General features: G+C 37.9%; 3 protein-coding genes across 5 annotated transcripts; all 3 read left to right on the top strand.

Moving 5' to 3' along the window:
* Positions 1-725: 725 nt before the first annotated feature.
* On the top strand, positions 726-5,155 carry LOC105169845 (glycerol-3-phosphate acyltransferase 9). Of its 3 annotated transcripts, XM_011090388.3 has the most exons (13): positions 728-981; positions 1,107-1,164; positions 1,621-1,739; positions 2,133-2,232; positions 2,642-2,737; positions 2,833-2,929; positions 3,209-3,296; positions 3,379-3,475; positions 3,764-3,849; positions 4,202-4,321; positions 4,427-4,525; positions 4,877-4,932; positions 5,022-5,155. In XM_011090388.3, the coding sequence occupies exons 1-12, from the start codon at positions 875-877 to the stop codon at positions 4,923-4,925; spliced, it is 1,116 nt and encodes a 371-aa protein (XP_011088690.1). In that variant the 5' UTR covers positions 728-874; the 3' UTR covers positions 4,926-4,932; positions 5,022-5,155. The 3 variants fall into 3 exon arrangements, with proteins under 3 accessions (XP_011088691.1, XP_011088690.1, XP_011088689.1); XM_011090387.3 differs by having other exon boundaries at positions 729-981; positions 4,877-5,155; XM_011090389.3 differs by lacking the exons at positions 4,427-4,525; positions 4,877-4,932; positions 5,022-5,155 and having other exon boundaries at positions 726-981; positions 4,081-4,204.
* A 440-nt stretch (positions 5,156-5,595) lies between these two features.
* Positions 5,596-8,743, top strand: LYM2 (lysm domain GPI-anchored protein 2 precursor). Its single transcript, XM_011090391.3, has 4 exons — positions 5,596-6,727; positions 7,809-7,929; positions 8,047-8,222; positions 8,362-8,743. Exons 1-4 carry the CDS (start codon positions 5,881-5,883, stop codon positions 8,469-8,471), a joined length of 1,254 nt encoding a protein of 417 aa, XP_011088693.1. The 5' UTR covers positions 5,596-5,880; the 3' UTR covers positions 8,472-8,743.
* Positions 8,744-9,708: 965 nt separating this feature from the next.
* LOC105169849 (MATE efflux family protein) lies at positions 9,709-17,171 on the top strand. Its single transcript, XM_011090393.3, has 14 exons — positions 9,709-10,482; positions 11,366-11,553; positions 12,274-12,417; positions 12,549-12,673; positions 13,539-13,674; positions 13,991-14,087; positions 14,199-14,299; positions 15,036-15,199; positions 15,627-15,698; positions 15,807-15,923; positions 16,017-16,112; positions 16,198-16,319; positions 16,577-16,634; positions 16,876-17,171. The coding sequence occupies exons 1-14, from the start codon at positions 10,175-10,177 to the stop codon at positions 16,885-16,887; spliced, it is 1,740 nt and encodes a 579-aa protein (XP_011088695.1). The 5' UTR covers positions 9,709-10,174; the 3' UTR covers positions 16,888-17,171.
* The last annotated feature ends 17 nt before the right edge of the window (positions 17,172-17,188 follow it).

Consider the following 17,188-nt stretch of genomic DNA (forward strand, 5'->3'; position numbering starts at 1 on the left):
TTTATGATCAGACTTAACATACTTTCGAAAATAAAATCAAGCCTCAATAAATTCATACATTTTTTTGACCGTCTTGTTCCAGGGTATTTCAAGTTCTCGATATTCTCAGTAGTGTGGTTGGAGAGAGTCTATAAAATTGAAAACTTGGTATACTCCGAGAACAAGGAGGTCAAATAAAGGTATCACTAGAAGAATTATAACATTTAAATACGGTTAATGTTTTGGTTAATAACAAATAGTTGTAGCAAATAGTTATTGACTACGATCATGCAACTGTTGTTGACAGTAGTTTTTCCGAAGGTGGCTAAAACTCATAACAAATGTTTTGATAATGACTCTTAGTAGTGACAAATAATTTTTTCATAGTGGAAAAGCTAGTTTTTTGCATCAATTTTATTACCATAGTTAATAATAGTCATTTACCATAATTTTAGCCAAGGCCATTAATATTGTAGTCAATAGTAATTTTTTCCTCTAGTATATGTATTTATGGATGCTTAATTTTATTTTCGAAAGCATGTTGATTCTAATCATGAGTATAATAAAAGAATAGTTGGACTATATGCTTTATTTGAAATGGTAAAATAGTCATTAATTATGTTTAATGACCGAAACTGTTAATATTTTAAAGGTAAAAGACTAAAATAAAATTTTATTATATTTAGGGACTAAAAACGAATTAATGACAAAGCAATACCACAAAAAATGTAATTATCCCAGTTCAATCTCTCTCTCTCTCTCTCTCTAGTTTTGTGTGTGAAAATTGAAAACTGAAACCTGAAAACGAGAAGAAAGCAAAGATAGAGGGAGGGAGGGGGGTGCACACACACACACACACACACATACACACAGGCATTTATAAGGTTCAAGGAAGATGAGCAAGCTTAACAAATCGAGCTCCGAATTGGATTTAGATCGCCCCAATATCGAAGACTACCTCCCCTCTGGATCCCTTCAGGATTCCCACCCCAAACTCCGCCTGTCATTAATCAACTCTCTCTCTATTTGTGCATCCACTTTTATCTATAATAATCTGATACACTCTCTCTCTATTCCTATAGCTTTTCTCATTTTCCCCTATTATTATTGTGTTTGGAATCCTTTAGGCGTGATTTGCTGGATATCTCCCCAACTTTAACTGAGGCTGCTGGTGCCATTGTGGATGTATGCTTCCTTTTTTCTTTTATTTTCCTTGTAATTTTTTTGTATCTTTCTTGTTCAAAGGTAATTTCTGGATGTCCTGTTAGAGGATTTGCCGAACTGCCTTGCTGTCTGTTGAATTGGAGCTGACATACTATTTTTATCGGGTTCCCCTCTACGTTTTGGATAATAACAATAATCATTTATTTGTTTATCAATCAGTTGCATGGTTAGACAATCTCATGCCAGAGCTCCATGGATTTTTATCGCTGGCGGTGTTTTGACTTGTTTTCTTTTATATAATTGGAAACCTAACTTCTTTAACCTCATCTGTGTTGATAATCTGGCAAGACGTATAGCACTCCTTTTTCTTTCTAATATTCTCTATATTTCATACCCATCTACTTTAATGGCCTCCGTCAGTGTTTGAGGAAATATGGCCAGACCTTTCTTCCATTTCTGAGTCTTGCTCAATTACAGGATTCTTTCACGAGATGCTTCAAGTCTAATCCTCCAGAACCCTGGAACTGGAATGTGTATTTATTTCCTTTGTGGTGTTTGGGAGTTGTAGTCAGATATGGGGTTCTTTTCCCATTGAGGTGAGTTTCTGTGTGATCCAAACTTTACCCTTTTAATTGTAAACATGATATTTTATCTTTTGCTTCATTCAACGAAACGAATGAAACAAAACAAATACTCTTTAGAAATCTAGGATTGGAGGTCTCTTGTCTGATTGTGCGGAATTATATCTCTGGCCTGAAATCTATACGTTGTTCCCAGAATAGATTTTTCCATGGAGTATATGATGTGGCCATAACATTCTTGGTTGCAAAACTTGAACCTAAAGCTGAGGACTTATGCTACATGCCGACCTTTTGTAATCTCGCATAAATTAAGAGATGTTGTATTTAGCGTATGCTCTACTAGTTGAAGTAATTTTAATCCAGTGTTGCATGCCCTGCAAATCTTGATGCATTTCAATTCAAATGCAGGGCAATAGTGTTAACAACAGGATGGATTATATTTCTCTCATGCTATTTTCCTGTGCATTTCCTGCTAAAAGGACATGATAAATTGAGAAAAAGGTTAGAGGTACGACTCTGTAATTTGTATTTTCGCTAGCTTTTCTTTAGTTATAATTGTCGATAAAATCAAGATATATTGTACTTCTCTGCGTCCAAGCCTTAGACTGTGATCTCTGATTTTCTCTGTCACTTGTAACTTGTTTACATATGATTCAGAGATCGGAGTCCATCTTCCAATCTGAATTTAGTCAAATCATTGTGTCCTGAAAGTCGTAATACTAGGTAGCAAGGTTACAACTTCAGATTTCAGGATAAATAGAGGATTGCAATCTTTATAATAGAGAAGCTTCTATGAGGAACATAACATTGTTAATTGTGAGTCAAAAGATATTTGAGTTGCTATTTTGTAGAAGAGAAGTCAAATCTGCGGTAGACTGGCCTTCTGCCACTGTCTCATGTTGCTTATTCTCTTTCAGAGAAGTCTAGTGGAGCTGATTTGCAGCTTCTTTGTTGCATCTTGGACTGGGGTCGTCAGGTACCATGGTCCACGACCCAGCATGAGGCCTAAGCAGGTTGGAATGTGTGTATTGGTTGAGATCATCTAATGTTTTGTATGGTCACCAAATTTAGCTCATGGCTAATGTTACCTGGACTTTCTGTTGTGCAGGTTTTTGTGGCAAATCACACTTCCATGATTGATTTCATTATTTTGGAACAAATGACTGCATTTGCAGTAATTATGCAGAAGCATCCTGGGTGGGTTGGTAAGTTTCTTTTTAGTCACATATGATGAACGTAGTAGCTCTTGAAGCATTCATTAAATGAATTTTATTATCATGTATGAACGAGTTTAGATATTTATTATTGTGCGGTTATCTTATTTTCCATTCTCATACAAACTGATCAGTTAATGGTCTTTTTGAAGCATGTGACCTTAACCTATTGAACTAGAGAACAACTGTTCTTGGATAAGTAAATGATCATTTCTAGGACTTCTTTCTCTTGTGTTTTACTTTACTGATATAATTTTTCTTCCTGTACAGGATTATTGCAGAGCACTATTTTGGAAAGCCTAGGATGTATCTGGTTCAACCGCTCAGAATCCAAGGATCGTGAAATTGTTGCAAGAAAGTATGTCTTATTAGTTATTATAAAGGGCTTACACTTTTATATTAAATCATTGTCCTCATACTTGATTCTAATTATTTTTCAGGCTGCGTGAACATGTAAATGGGGCTGATAATAATCCTCTTCTTATATTCCCTGAAGGAACTTGTGTGAACAACCACTATACTGTGATGTTCAAGAAGGTGACTCATTTAAGTCAGTATGGGACTGCGGATGTATTTTGTTTTCTGACAGAAAATAAATTTCTGTATCCTCTTCCTTTCCTATATTGGCACCCCCTTGTAGAAAATGTATATGCTAATTGTTCACTGTGACATCCCTGTCCTCTTAAACTTTTATACGATTTCTTCTTCTTTTTCTCCTTTTGCTGCAATATTTGGTGACTAAATAGTTATCTTTTTTCATGTAAAAATTTTCATCATTATGCCTACACTTTTGTTTTCATTTATATCGTTTTCCTTTGATGTTAGGGTGCATTTGAACTTGGCTGCACTGTCTGTCCAATAGCAATCAAGTATAACAAGATATTTGTCGATGCCTTCTGGAACAGCCGAAAGTAAGTTTTCTACGGTGATATTTGTCATGCCACTAACATTTATTTAACTGTTGCTATTAATATTTTTGGTTACTCCGTGCTGCTTCTGAAGTGCTTTTTGTATGGTGGAAAATCGGTTGGTTGTATGGTGTTACTGTTGGAGGATTAGACTCTTACCAAACTAGTACCAGGAAACTATATGTCATAAGTTAAACAACCTCCAAAAGACTTTTCTTTCATTCTCGATTGCAGGCAATCCTTCAGAACACACGTGTTGCAGCTTATGACATCATTGGCTGTTGTTTGTGATGTTTAACTATATGTCATAAGTTAAACAACCTCCAAAAGACTTTTCTTTCATTCTCGTTTGCAGGCAATCCTTCACAACACACTTGTTGCAGCTTATGACATCATGGGCTGTTGTTTGTGATGTGTGGTACCTGGAACCTCAAAATCTGAAACCTGGAGAAACGCCTATTGAGTTTGCTGAGAGGTAATATCACTTTGTCAGTTTTTCAATTGATCCTAAGGTGCGTGTTTTAATTCCTGACAGAAGGTAACAAACATTACTTATTCTAAATGTGATATTTTCTTTCAGGGTGAGGAACATTATTTCTGTCAGAGCAGGTCTAAAAAAGGTGCCATGGGATGGATATCTGAAATACTCTCGCCCCAGCCCAAAGCTTCGTGAACTCAAGTAAGTTTTACTGTAATTCAACTTATAAATAAGCTGCATCGGATTTTTCTGCTTCCCAAGTTTCTGTGCTGTTGAGAAGGTGCTGGTGGTTTAAAAACCCAGAAAAGCAAAAAAAAAAGATAAAATTTCTGTGGCTTTAGAATTGCCGACTTGTGCAATATTTTGATCCATTGCACCATGATCAGCAGTGATTTCAAGATACTTGCTTTGTTCTATTGAACAAATGTAGCAAACTTACCAATCATGACCTATGTCTAGAGCTATTATTATACATTTGACTGGTGGACTTTGATGGCAGAGAAAGCTAAAACAGACAGTATTTCTAATCTGTGTTTATCATTACATGTGCAGGCAACAGAGCTTTGCCGAGTCTGTGCTCCGTCACCTGGAACAGAAATAAATTTGTGGTGTGCCCCTAGTTTGGGTGTTTGTTGTCTTTAGTTTGTTAGGGTAGGCCTGCAGCTGATTGCTATAAACATTTCCTCATTTTTTACAGTGGAGGTTCCTTCCTATACTTCCAGGATGGTAGACAGAAGTTACTGCATGAGGTGTGAGCCTTTTGTGAAGGGCCCAACTGTACTTGCTATATCTTGTATTTAATGCTTTTACATAATTTAGTTCCACTAACAACTTCGATAGTGCGCCCCCCCCCCCCCCCCCAGGTGGTATATTTGATTTTGAGCCATTAGATTAGGTAATGCACATAATAATTGTCAAGACACTGTTTGAGAAACAGAAAATGGATGTACGTCTTCTTTGAGTGGGCGATGCTTGGAAGCATTTTGTTTCTTTATTCTCTGTGGCTCAGAAAACCAACAAAAAAGTAAAATGTCCCGTGAAACTTGAGCCCCGATAATTGTGAGGGAGTAGTAAAATTGATTCTCGAGAGGTGTAAATAAAATTATTTACACCGGCCATGGCCAACATGAAGAATCTGTTTCCTTTCCGAGAAATGCAAGTTAACAGGAACAAATTAGGCCCACATCATCATCATCATAGGAAATAATTGAAGGGCAGGAGGAGTCTGCTGTCTGGGTTTTAAAACAAACCTTGGGACTTGGGAAGTGGAGAACTGAGGTGAAATGAGGGGGTTGGTTCTGTTTGTCGACATTATACTCTCATCTCTTTTCATGTTATTAGAACATGTGTGCAGTCAAAGTTGATCTTGAAGAAGGCAGGCAAGGCAAACAAGGTATACCGGTGTTTAATTCCATCAGTATCGCGCCTGCTCAACCTCTCTACATTGCAATTCTATTCTCATTCCACATATTTCTTTTTGTAAAAGGCTGTGAATTGTGATACCCCAACACAACACAACACAACACGACGACACCGTGTGTGTGTGTGTGTAATGAATGTTTTTTTTCCAAGCACCAAAGTCAAAAGTCATTGCACGCACTAAATTAACTACTATTCATTTTCCCCACTTCTTCCACTCCCATCTCTATCTTGGTCTTCTCTCAAGTTTCCAACTCCTCCTCTTTCCCATTGATACATTCAAAGTTTCTTCCCAAGAGTTTGTTGCGCAACTCAAAATGAGCTCTTCCAACACCTTATCTTTCTCCACTTTAATGCTCTTTTTCTTCTTCTTCATCATCTTCTCGTCAAACTTCACCTTTGCCCAGCCCTTCCGCTGCACCTCCCCCCGCTCCACCTGCAAAGCTCTCGTCGACTACGTCTCCCCCAACGCCACCACTCTCTCCGCCATCACAACCCTCTTCACCATAAAAAACCTTCGCACTATTCTTGGAGCCAACAACCTCCCTCTCTCCACCCCACCCACCTTCCCCATCGCTGCCTCTCAGACCATCAAGATTCCCTTTCCCTGTATCTGCACCAATGGCACCGGATTCTCCAACCACCGCCCCAACTACACGGTGCTCCCCGGCGACACCCTCTACCACATAGCTGCCGAGGTGTTCTCCGGCCTGGTCACCTACCCACAAATCCAGGCCGTTAATAATATATCTGATGCCGACTTGATTGAGGTCGGGCAGACGCTGTGGATACCGCTGCCTTGCAGTTGCGACGACGTTGACGGGCAGAAGGTGGTGCACTATGGGCACGTGGTGGCGCCGGGGAGCACGGTGGAGGGAATTGCACAACAGTATAATACATCACAAGATACGCTTTTGAGGCTCAATAATTTGACTGGTCCGCAAGACCTCAAGGCTGGGGCTGTTCTTGATGTTCCACTCAGAGGTAACCACTCCCTTTCCTCTCCAGTCTTTATGAATATAGCAAATTAGTTTTACAAAACTCATCTAATACAAGCATTCAGGTAAATAATGGTACTTGAGATTATGTCATGGCATTGGCATGGTTCACCAACAAGCACTATTATAGTCAAAGCAAAGATTTTACCTACCGAGTCTACAAACTAGAATATGTTTCGGGCGAGGCACTTTCTAATTTAACAAAGCTAGATAACTAACTTGGCAAAAAAGTTAATATCTTTTTTTTGAGCTTGGAAAGTGAAAAGAGAGTGCGACTGTATTATGTTTAGCAGAGATAATTACTTTTATGTAGTCAATGATGTTTAAAGTGTTCCAAAGTTATAATTTACTTTTTCATTATTCTTTCTTCATCTTGAAATTGATATATATATATATATATATAAATCCCTTCAATATATAACTGATCAGGTCAGTCAAGATGAGATCACATATTGATATAAGCAGCGAGGGACAGATAGAGCTGAGAGACTTTTAATTTGTTTAACTGGTAGTGGTAGTGGTAGTGACCAACCCACATCTATCCTTTTCATCAGTCTGTCTATGCAACTCATAGGTTGACTTTGGGCTTTTAATTCTTGGATGGTGTTCTACTTGATGATGGATGGGTATTATTGGCCACCGGGAGGTGGTGGCTAGGTTGTAATCCACATGCAGCTCTCTTTCTTAAGAAAAGATATGTAGTCAGTGGAATAATCTTCAGTAAGGAGTATGCATATTTTTTTCTGAAGGAATATACTCTGCTTACCTTTCATCAACATAACTGTAGTAAGGAGGTGTACATGCTTTCTGAAAAATGTTCGAAGCTGCTTTAATAATCATAAGCAGGTTTATTGCTTTCAAGCTTGATCTTGGCTTTACTAGATATGCCAGAAAGCTGCATATGAGGGAATTATATGAGTTATATATTATTATTATTAGGCATATGCATGGTAATATGTTGGGTCCTTATCTAAAATTAACCATTGATGAATTTGGAATAGCATTTCACTCCAATGCTATTAATGTAGTGAGTGAGTTTGAAATTTGATTGCTGTCCTTTCTAACAGCTTGTTCTTCAATGGTGAGCAACAACTCAATGGACTACCCTTTACTCGTTCCCAACGACACCTATGTTTTCACAGCCACCAATTGCATAAGATGCAGATGTGATGCTGCACTAAACTGGATGTAAGTTGAGCAGGGATAAAGATTTTGTCTTCCTCAATCCTTTGTAGCTGCTTATGTCCAGTAATCTAATGTTGTATCTTGTTTTTCCTTCTTCTACCTTTTATCTTATGTGCTCAGGTTACAATGCGAACCTTCCCAGATCAATTCATCGTGTCCTGCAATCCGATGTGAGGGTGCAGAAAACTTTTACCTTGGAAACACAACCACCTCAGGTTGCAACCGCACCACCTGTGCGTATGCTGGTTACAACCAAACGATTCTAACGACAGCAGCTTTGGAGTCAACTTGCCCTGGTGGGTATTACCAGCACATCTTGCTTTTTTGGCGGACAGTTTATAGAACTTGGTTTATCTTAAATTGTGTGAGCTTATGAGTCCATGGTCATGGGAGGTACTAATATATGAACTTTTCTTGTGGTGTTTGCATACACAGCTTCTGGTAATAGGTCATCTGCAATGAGTTTGCAAGGCTTAGGGTGGAGGTGGAGTGAAGTGGTAATTTTCATGCATATGCTGTTGCTTTGCTTTTCGTTTCTCAAGTGATGAGATAACTTTATGGGCAACACCAACACGCCATTTGGGAAAGGTGGGAATCAGGAATGTGGTTGGGAGAAGCATTTGAAATGGAGATGGAGATGGAGTTGGTGATGGTGATGGTGATGGTGATGGTGATGGATGTATTATCATTATTGTTATTACTATATTGGTGAGCCTGAGCCTCCCTGTATGAATGAATGTATATTTGGTACTGATGATTAAGACCCGCGCCTATAATTATAATTATTCACTTGTCTTGGGAGACGCCTCTTGTTTAATTCTTGTCTTCCATTTCAGTATGCTTTTCTCATTAGCACCTAAGTTTGTTTGTTTTAATGGGTTTTTTTTTTTTTTTTTCGAAACCACCTGAGGGTGGGGAACTTATCGGAGTCCCCTATCCTTTTTTATTAAAATTAAAACGAGAGCAAATTTACAGCGGGGAGTGCTGACTCTCTATCATTTCTAAAAAAACTATAAAATCAGGAGTACTACTCTCTTACAAATATTTGCTCAAAGCATAAATGAGGAGTACTACTCCCTTACAATAAATCACAAAAGCATAAATAAGGAGTACTACTCCCTTACAAAAGTAAGACTAGCTGAGGTGATAGACAAAGTTGGAGACGATAATCGTGTGTCAAAAAGTTTCTGTCACTACACTCGAATTATCGGTTCCAACTAGCATTTGCAGATCAGGCTATACCAGCAATTCAAAAATTGTCACCAAAAGTGATGCATCATCAACAGTTGTGATGCAGAAATGGGAGAAGAGTTGACTTAATATCAGTCACATGAAACCTCAGCTTTCAAATCAAAATGATGGAGCAAAACAAGTCAAAAAATGAGCAACAATGCAATATCAATGTGTGTACCAAATTGTGGCACAGTTTAAGCATGCTCACAAGACAAAAAGAGATGAAATTGCACCATAGATAACAACCACAAAATAGAAGCACACAATTAAGCTACAAAATAGACAAACAACAATGCAGTAACAAAAACAACAAAGCAGTCCACCCAACATTCACGCGAAGTTAAGGCAAGATAACAAATAAGCTACTCAGGGGGATCAACAATAATTTTAAATCGAACGTGTGAGAGGGCACATAACTCAAGGTTAACTTGACGTTTGTTTTCTTTATTATTATTAGATTAGAAAAAGAACGAATAAATGGGAATTTAAGGGTTCATTTTATAAATATTGCCGGGGGAGCCATATTTTATGTGATTCCCAGCTCCCATAAACACCAACACGAAAATGTCACATGGTACGGATAAATCCAAATGGAGTTACAATTGAGGCGGCAGCGGCAACAGAACTGAAGGGGGCCGCATTCGCAATTCAACTTAATAATACGCCGTTACTACTAAAGTCAAGGCATAAACCTCTCGGACTCAACCCGCCCCCCCCCAACCGACACTGCAGGCAGATTATGATGATGCCATCTTCTCCTCCACAATTCTCTCTGTCTTCTTCCCCTCAATCTTCCTTTCTTGTGCTACTGTTGTTGGAATACTAAAGATTAGAAAACTTTTCTACACTTCTTTTCGTCCTTTCCCCTCTCTTTCTTTCATCTTTCCTGATTTTCAGAATTATACAGACTAAGAAAATATCATACACTCACTCACTCTGCACTTTTGCTTTCCTTTTGCCCCTAAGCGTTTGTAGGCATTCAGTGTGTAACCAAGTATCAGAATTTTGACGGGAAATGGTGCCCGCGCAACTCACTGGTGGTGCCGCTGTTTCTTGCTGCTTATCCAGTAGGAGCAGCAAATGGGAATTTTCATCCAGAAACTCTACAGGGTTTCGTTGTTTTTTTGCAAGGCGGAGAAATATTGTTGGCTTATGTTCTCCGTCCTTGGACAGGCCAAAAGGGTTCTTGCCTTGTCCAGTTATTCGGCAGAAGAGCAAGCAGATTTTTTCAAGATTCAATAGCCAGTTGAATTCCGAATCTGGCTTGCAATCTAGTGATGTGGAGGAGACCTGTGATCCCTCGAATCCAAGTGTAGGGCTCAAGTATGAATTCTTTTTTACTCCGTTATGTAGTTATTCCCAGTACGGACCCCTACCTAATCCATGATAACTAGACAAGTACTTTTTCTTGCGTGCATGGTGCTATTGAATGGTTGATGACGAAATATATATTTACTATCTCGTTGTATCAGCAAACTTCCAGAGTTCTTGAATATATTGCCATAGCTAGAAATTCAGGTAAACTATTATGACCTTAGTTGCAACTAGATGAAATGACACCTGAGGGTAGTGAAAATCAAACTTTTAAAATTTAACTGAAATAGAAAACAAGCTTTAGAGCTTCCAATTATGTATCAAATTAAATGCTTGACGAATAAAGTAGGAAATTGTAGCATGGAGGAAAATATTAAAGTTACAGTTTTCTGTAACTTTTAACTGTTTCATCTACCTTGTTCTGCATCTTCCTGTCTGTTAAGCTTGTTGAAGACACTACAGAAATATAAGCAATTTATTATTTTCTGAGACCTACATAAGAGGGGAAAAAGCATATAATTACCAAGGTTGGGTAATGCGTTATGACTGATACTGATTAGTTTAGAAGGGGCATTCTGATCGCAAGCATTGCAACCTTTGTAAAGTGTAACTGTGTTCAGATACTAATGATTAAATACTTATAACTGAATCTGTCACCTTTCATCATAATTCTTCTGCAGACACTTGGCCCCTAAATTTGCAACGGGGTAACTTATTTTTACTGCAAAATGCAAAATTCGCAACCATTGGTGTTGTTTTTGAGTCATATTATGTGTTTGTTGATACTGGTCTTATTAGTTATATATCACATAATACATTATGGCGTTGTGTTTGACAGTGAGGTGGCTTGTGGTGATTGATATTTACTCAGGTTATTTCTCTTTGTTTTCAGTGAGTTGAATGGGTCTATTTCATCTGAGACCAATGAAATCAACGACAAGTTAAGGGGAGCTTCTTCCATTACATCTCAATCGAAAGATGTTAGGCACGAGCTCATAATGCTGTCTTTACCAGCAATTGGCGGACAGGCCATGGAACCGATGGTCCAACTGATGGAGACTGCATTTATTGGTCGTATGGGTAAGATTGATACTTTGAGTTTTTTGAGTTCTCAATATCTTTGATTTTGTTTATGTTAATTTCTTTTAATATAGTGCGGCATGTTATTTATTTTATCACCATTTAAATTTGCTTTCCAATTTGTACAGTTTAGCATCTTCTTTTGATACAAACGAGGTAGTGCATTTTATTGATTAGAAGGTTGATTTTTGGTAAGTTTCATGAAATACAGAAATATTTTGTATCCTGGTCAAATCTCATTATGAAGGATCAGTTGTCAGAGCTCAACTTTCTTAATTGCTGTTCTTAACATGTTTTGTAGTTTGCATCGTGGGGTTCATATCTTGCTTTATTCTTTTTCTCGGGACTTGTTGGTGAGAAAGAGAATACGTATTCTAAAAAAGACATTCTAATCGACCTTTGAATACCATTATTCTTTGACATGGTCATTGGTTTAGAGTTATTGGTGGTTTTTCGGGTGCATTAATTAGTTTCTGCAGGGGTTTCTACGAAGCTATTGTTATGTTCTTTGATATTAGGTTTGACTTGCCCAAAAAGCTGAATATTTGTAGCTTTCCTGGATATAGTCCTTAATAACAAAGTTTCTGTGTTTCTGTTTCTTCATTAGCTGATTGCTGGCTAGGAAATGAGACTTCTTCTTTCTCCACCTCTCACTATTGGTCTGATATAACTGATATATTTTCTTTCTATTCTTTATCCTTGAACATATTTCTTTTCTAGGTTCTGTGGAGTTGGCTTCTGCTGGTGTCTCTATTTCACTTTTTAACATAATTGCCAAGCTTTTTAACATGCCCCTCCTCAGCGTTGCTACTTCTTTTGTGGCTGAAGACATTTCAAAGAATGCAAGCAGATTTTCCACATCAGGTAGATGCCATATATTTGAGACTAGCCTATTTATTATGATAGGTCCATGTTTGCTATATATCTTTGCAATCTTTGGAATATTCTTGTGTTTTTGAGAGGAACTTAGCCATGGTGAGTCTTCCATAATGCAGTGGAAAAGCTGCAGCTATCTTCAGTGTCCACGGCTTTGCTGTTAGCTGTTGGTATTGGCATCTTTGAAGTTATGGCCCTTTGTTTGGGATCTGGACCTCTTCTCAGTTTGATGGGCATATCACCGGTATTCAAATTTAGATGCCGTGAAAATCTTGATTTGTTTGCATTCAATCACATCTCATTTGATTTGGTTCTGTTGTTGTTGCTACTTTATGAATCATGTGAAATGGTGTTCTGCAATATACACCTGGTGTATTTGTCTATCAACTTGCAAGGGCAACTTATAAGTGTGTCATGTATGCCTATTGGTTAGACTGACTTTCCAGGTTTTGGAACTCTTATTTGGTTTCCATCTATCTTATGCCAAGTAGTAGGCTTGTACTTTTATTTGTGATTATTTGATCCAACCCAGCGGTTTGAGGTGCCTCAGTGTATCCAGCACTATGGGCTTGTGAAAGAGTTTCCATGATCTCTAGATGTGACCTCAAGGTCACAATGAAGTACTTAAACTGTGTTAAGGTCCCTCCTCAGCGATAAAATTCATGGTTGGTTTATTAAATTCGATTTGGTCAAGTTTGAACTAGTTTTCATATTTGGGAGATGATTCTAGTAGTAGTTTTTGATACTGGACTTTGACTTCTTGTTTGTTTATATCAACAACGGTAGCTAAAAGTAATCAATTGAAGAAACAGTTCTATCTGATTACAATTGTGTCAAGCAGTTTTTATATTCAGGTTAAGGGTAGAGTATGATAAAATTGATTGAAAAACAATTAATCAAATATGATTCAACTTCTTTTGGTAGTAGTTGATAATTGATTTCTTTTCGTCTGGAATGTTATTTACTGCTTCAAACCAAACCAGGGGCCTTAACGTCTAGCACATCCACTCGCACAGGCATGAAGGGACACTCAACTGCATGTGTTTCTATCATGTAGACAGATATAATTTTCACGGACTTTTTGTTTGAAAGGTTTACTGTTGTTTCAGGCTTCCTCCATGCGTACTCCTGCACAAAGATTTCTTATTCTGAGGGCCATTGGTGCTCCTGCTTTTGTTGTTTCTTTGGCACTTCAAGGCATTTTCCGTGGTTTCAAGGATACAACGACCCCCGTATTTTGTTTAGGCAAGTTTCTTCTCCAGGTTTCGATAATAGCAACGAAGTCATAAATCAAAATTTTATGGATGTTGCTACCAGAAGTGAAGAAAAACAGGAGTTTTGTGCACAAAGACAACTATATCAAAGGCATCTCTTCTTCCATATTCACCTAATTTCACCATAAAAGAGTTGTTATGATAGCAAGTGAATTGTTGTTTATAAGACAAGTTTATTCGTCAGTCTGCTTCTGCTGATTTATCTCCATTGGTCTATCTATAATTATGCATCTCAACCTTCTACATTTTTTTTTTGGGTGAAAAATTAATGTCACTTCTCCCTGCAGGTATTGGCAATTTTGCTGCTGTATTTTTTTTTCCTGTATTTATGTATTGTTTTCAGTTGGGTGCTTATGGAGCTGCTATTTCCACCGTTGTCTCTCAGTATGTATTTACGCGATCCTTTACTTTTATTTGACTTGGTAACTTGCATCCTGGGCTCTAGTGGTTTGTATTACTTAATATTTTTTGGTGAAAACTTGTTGCTTGTCTCAGATACATTGTCACTTTTTCCATGCTTTGGCATCTTAATAAGAGAGCGGTATTATTGCCTCCAAAACTGGGGGAATTGCAGTTTGGTAGTTATCTGAAATCAGGTAAGCATTTTGGTCATATTAGGAGCTTCGAATTCTTTTCTTTGCCTTATGTGGTAACCTCGCCTTGTATGATTCTTTTTGTAAATCTCAGTGCTAATTCCTCCCATTAGATGGATGCCTGTAAGCTAGTTTAGAGCCAGGTTGCTGGTTCTCGGCAGGCCTTTGGGGAATTATTCTGAAACTTAACCCATGTAGGGTGCAGAAAAGTTTCAAACAAATTGTTCTTGCTTCTTTGAAACTGAGATATCCACTTTGTTGCTGATTTTGCATCTTTTCGTGTCGCATGCTGCAGTTGTTTCTGAGACCAAAATTTCTGCTCGGTGTTATTGCATTTGGGTATACAGCCTTCTTCCTGTTTTTGATATTCAATTCTGTGATTCTCACTTCTTGTCGCATTTACTTTATCACAAATTAATAAGTAAACATGTATATAATTTTTTTTTCTGTTTAAAAAGACTACCACCTATGCTACTTGGTTGTTGGAGAGAAAAGATCTTAAGAAATGGTGGCTTACTTCCACATTAAGCACGTAGGAATCTCAAACATTGATACATAGAATTGGCACCATATTGTTTTAATTCTTTCTTTATTGTGTGTCACTATACTCTGGAATACCATATACTGATTCCTGTTCTGCAAGATGTATTAGCCAACATCCAACTTTTTTTATTATATTCTATGGTTTTTTGGGATGTCTACGGGGATGTGTGTTATTCTGTCACTATTTGGATTTTAGGTGGTTTCCTTATTGGGAGGACTCTTGCTGTGCTGCTGACTATGACACTTGGTACGTCCATGGCGGCCCGACAGGGTCCTATAGCAATGGCTGCTCATCAAATATGCTTACAAGTGTGGCTCGCTGTCTCGCTTCTTACTGATGCACTAGCTGCGTCAGCTCAGGTTATTTTTAGGGTTTTCATGTCTTTCTTTTGTCATTTTCTTTCCCTATTTTGTCCCCATTTTTCTTTTACTTACCAAATCATCTAAGTTGTCCCATCTTGGTATGTGGCTGTACAACATTTGGTAGTTTTTCAAAAAGATTGATTTAACAATTGTACTGTTCAGCTTTCTGCATGCTTCCATATGTTTTACATTACTTACTGAATGATACTAGTAAAATACCCTTATACATGGTGCTAAGTGCATTAGCGGAACACTGGACAAATTTACTAGAAAGTCCTTCCATTTTTTCTCAGAGGCCTGTGGCTACAAATATGTGCTAAAACTTTTAGAATTTATGAGCCTTTTTGATGATATCATATGCCAACTCTACTATTGCAAGGTCCAAATAGTCTATCTTTTGGACTCAAGATCTGCCTTTCTTCAGGCCATGATTGCCAGTTATGTATCAAAAGATGATTACAGGACTGTGAGGGATATCACTCAGTTCGTGTTAAAGGTATTTGTCACTATTGGCACAAAAGAGTGCTTCCTTCCAGTGGATTCTATGACATGGTTCTTCTATTTGTGATGCATTTTCCTGATTTTGCTTTATATTTTTTTCCAGATAGGTTTCATAACTGGTGTTTTGTTAGCTGTGGTTCTGGGTGTTTCTTTTAGTTCTTTGGCTTCGCTATTCACAAAAGATATAGAAGTCCTGGAAGTTGTTAGAACTGGTGTTCTGGTATGTTACCCAGTCTGTGCGTGCCTGTTAGGTTTCTCACTAATGCTAGCTAATGCTGATAGTTTCCTGACTTGATTGTTTGGAATGGTGCAGTTTGTCAGTGCCAGCCAACCTATAAATGCGTTAGCTTTTATCTTCGATGGTCTCCATTATGGTGTTTCAGACTTTCGTTATTCTGCAGTTTCTATGGTATGCTGCAGATTTGTATTATGCCATTGGTCATCATTCATACAAGAGACACAAAGCTTTGATTATGCATGGTTTTGAAATGTAGATGCTGGTTGGGGCAATATCTTCTGTTTTCTTGCTATATGCTCCTGCAATCATGGGTCTTCCTGGTGTTTGGTCAGGCTTGACTCTTCTCATGGGACTTAGAATGATGGCTGGATTTTTCAGGTGAATCGGACAACTCAATGATTTTGCTTTTCTCACTTAATGTGTAGCGTTCTTTGCTCTTAATACTGATCCTCACAAGTTGATTATTTATTGATTTGTACAATTGGGTAATGATAGTAGCACCGATTCATCTTTCCTTCTTTCATCTTCAAGGTTTATTCTTTTAGGAGTAAAAGCCATAACAATTCTGCATATTCATGAATGTCAATTTCCATGCTTGTTTCAGATGTAACTTATTGGGCATTTCTTCTTTTCAGAATATTGCAACCAGGGGGTCCTTGGTGGTTCTTGCGTGGTGATGTTAAAAAAGCCCAGGTTAGTAAGTTCTGTTGTTTAAGTTGATTTGATTGGTGGTTTTCTGGACTTCACTCCAGGGTTGGACTTTACCTGTTGCAGAATTTCTATAGTTATGTATGGAAATCAAAAGAAAATATAAGTGCGATTAGCTCAATGCTTGTTCTCTGTATTTCTTCAGCTAAATTTAAGTTTATCTTACTGCTGCCATTTTCACATTTTTAGTTCTGGGTCTTAAATTATCAACTTGTTTAACTTTCAGCTTGTTGGCTGAGAAATTGAGATGTGAAGGACCCACAGGAGTTGAGCAGCCTGAACAAGGTATAGAGCCCTGGAAACCAGTTGATGTACAAGATCAACAGCCTCAGGGAGCTCAGTTTCAGATTTGACTGACCTGCCACAGACTGATACTCCTTCACGAGTACTTTCCACTGCACAAGTTTGCTGTGTTGTGGGTGGGGACTTGGATGTGAGATTCATTATCTTGTGAAATCACGTAGCTAGGAATAATCTGTAAGTTCACAAATTTTGCTATTCAGTAAAGCTTCAGTTCGACTTTGGGCGTAGCTTTAATT

The sequence above is a fragment of the Sesamum indicum genome, linkage group LG8 (genome assembly GCF_026168435.1).
Source record: "Sesamum indicum cultivar Baizhima isolate 11 linkage group LG8, ASM2616843v1, whole genome shotgun sequence".
Taxonomy (NCBI): Eukaryota; Viridiplantae; Streptophyta; class Magnoliopsida; order Lamiales; family Pedaliaceae; genus Sesamum; species Sesamum indicum.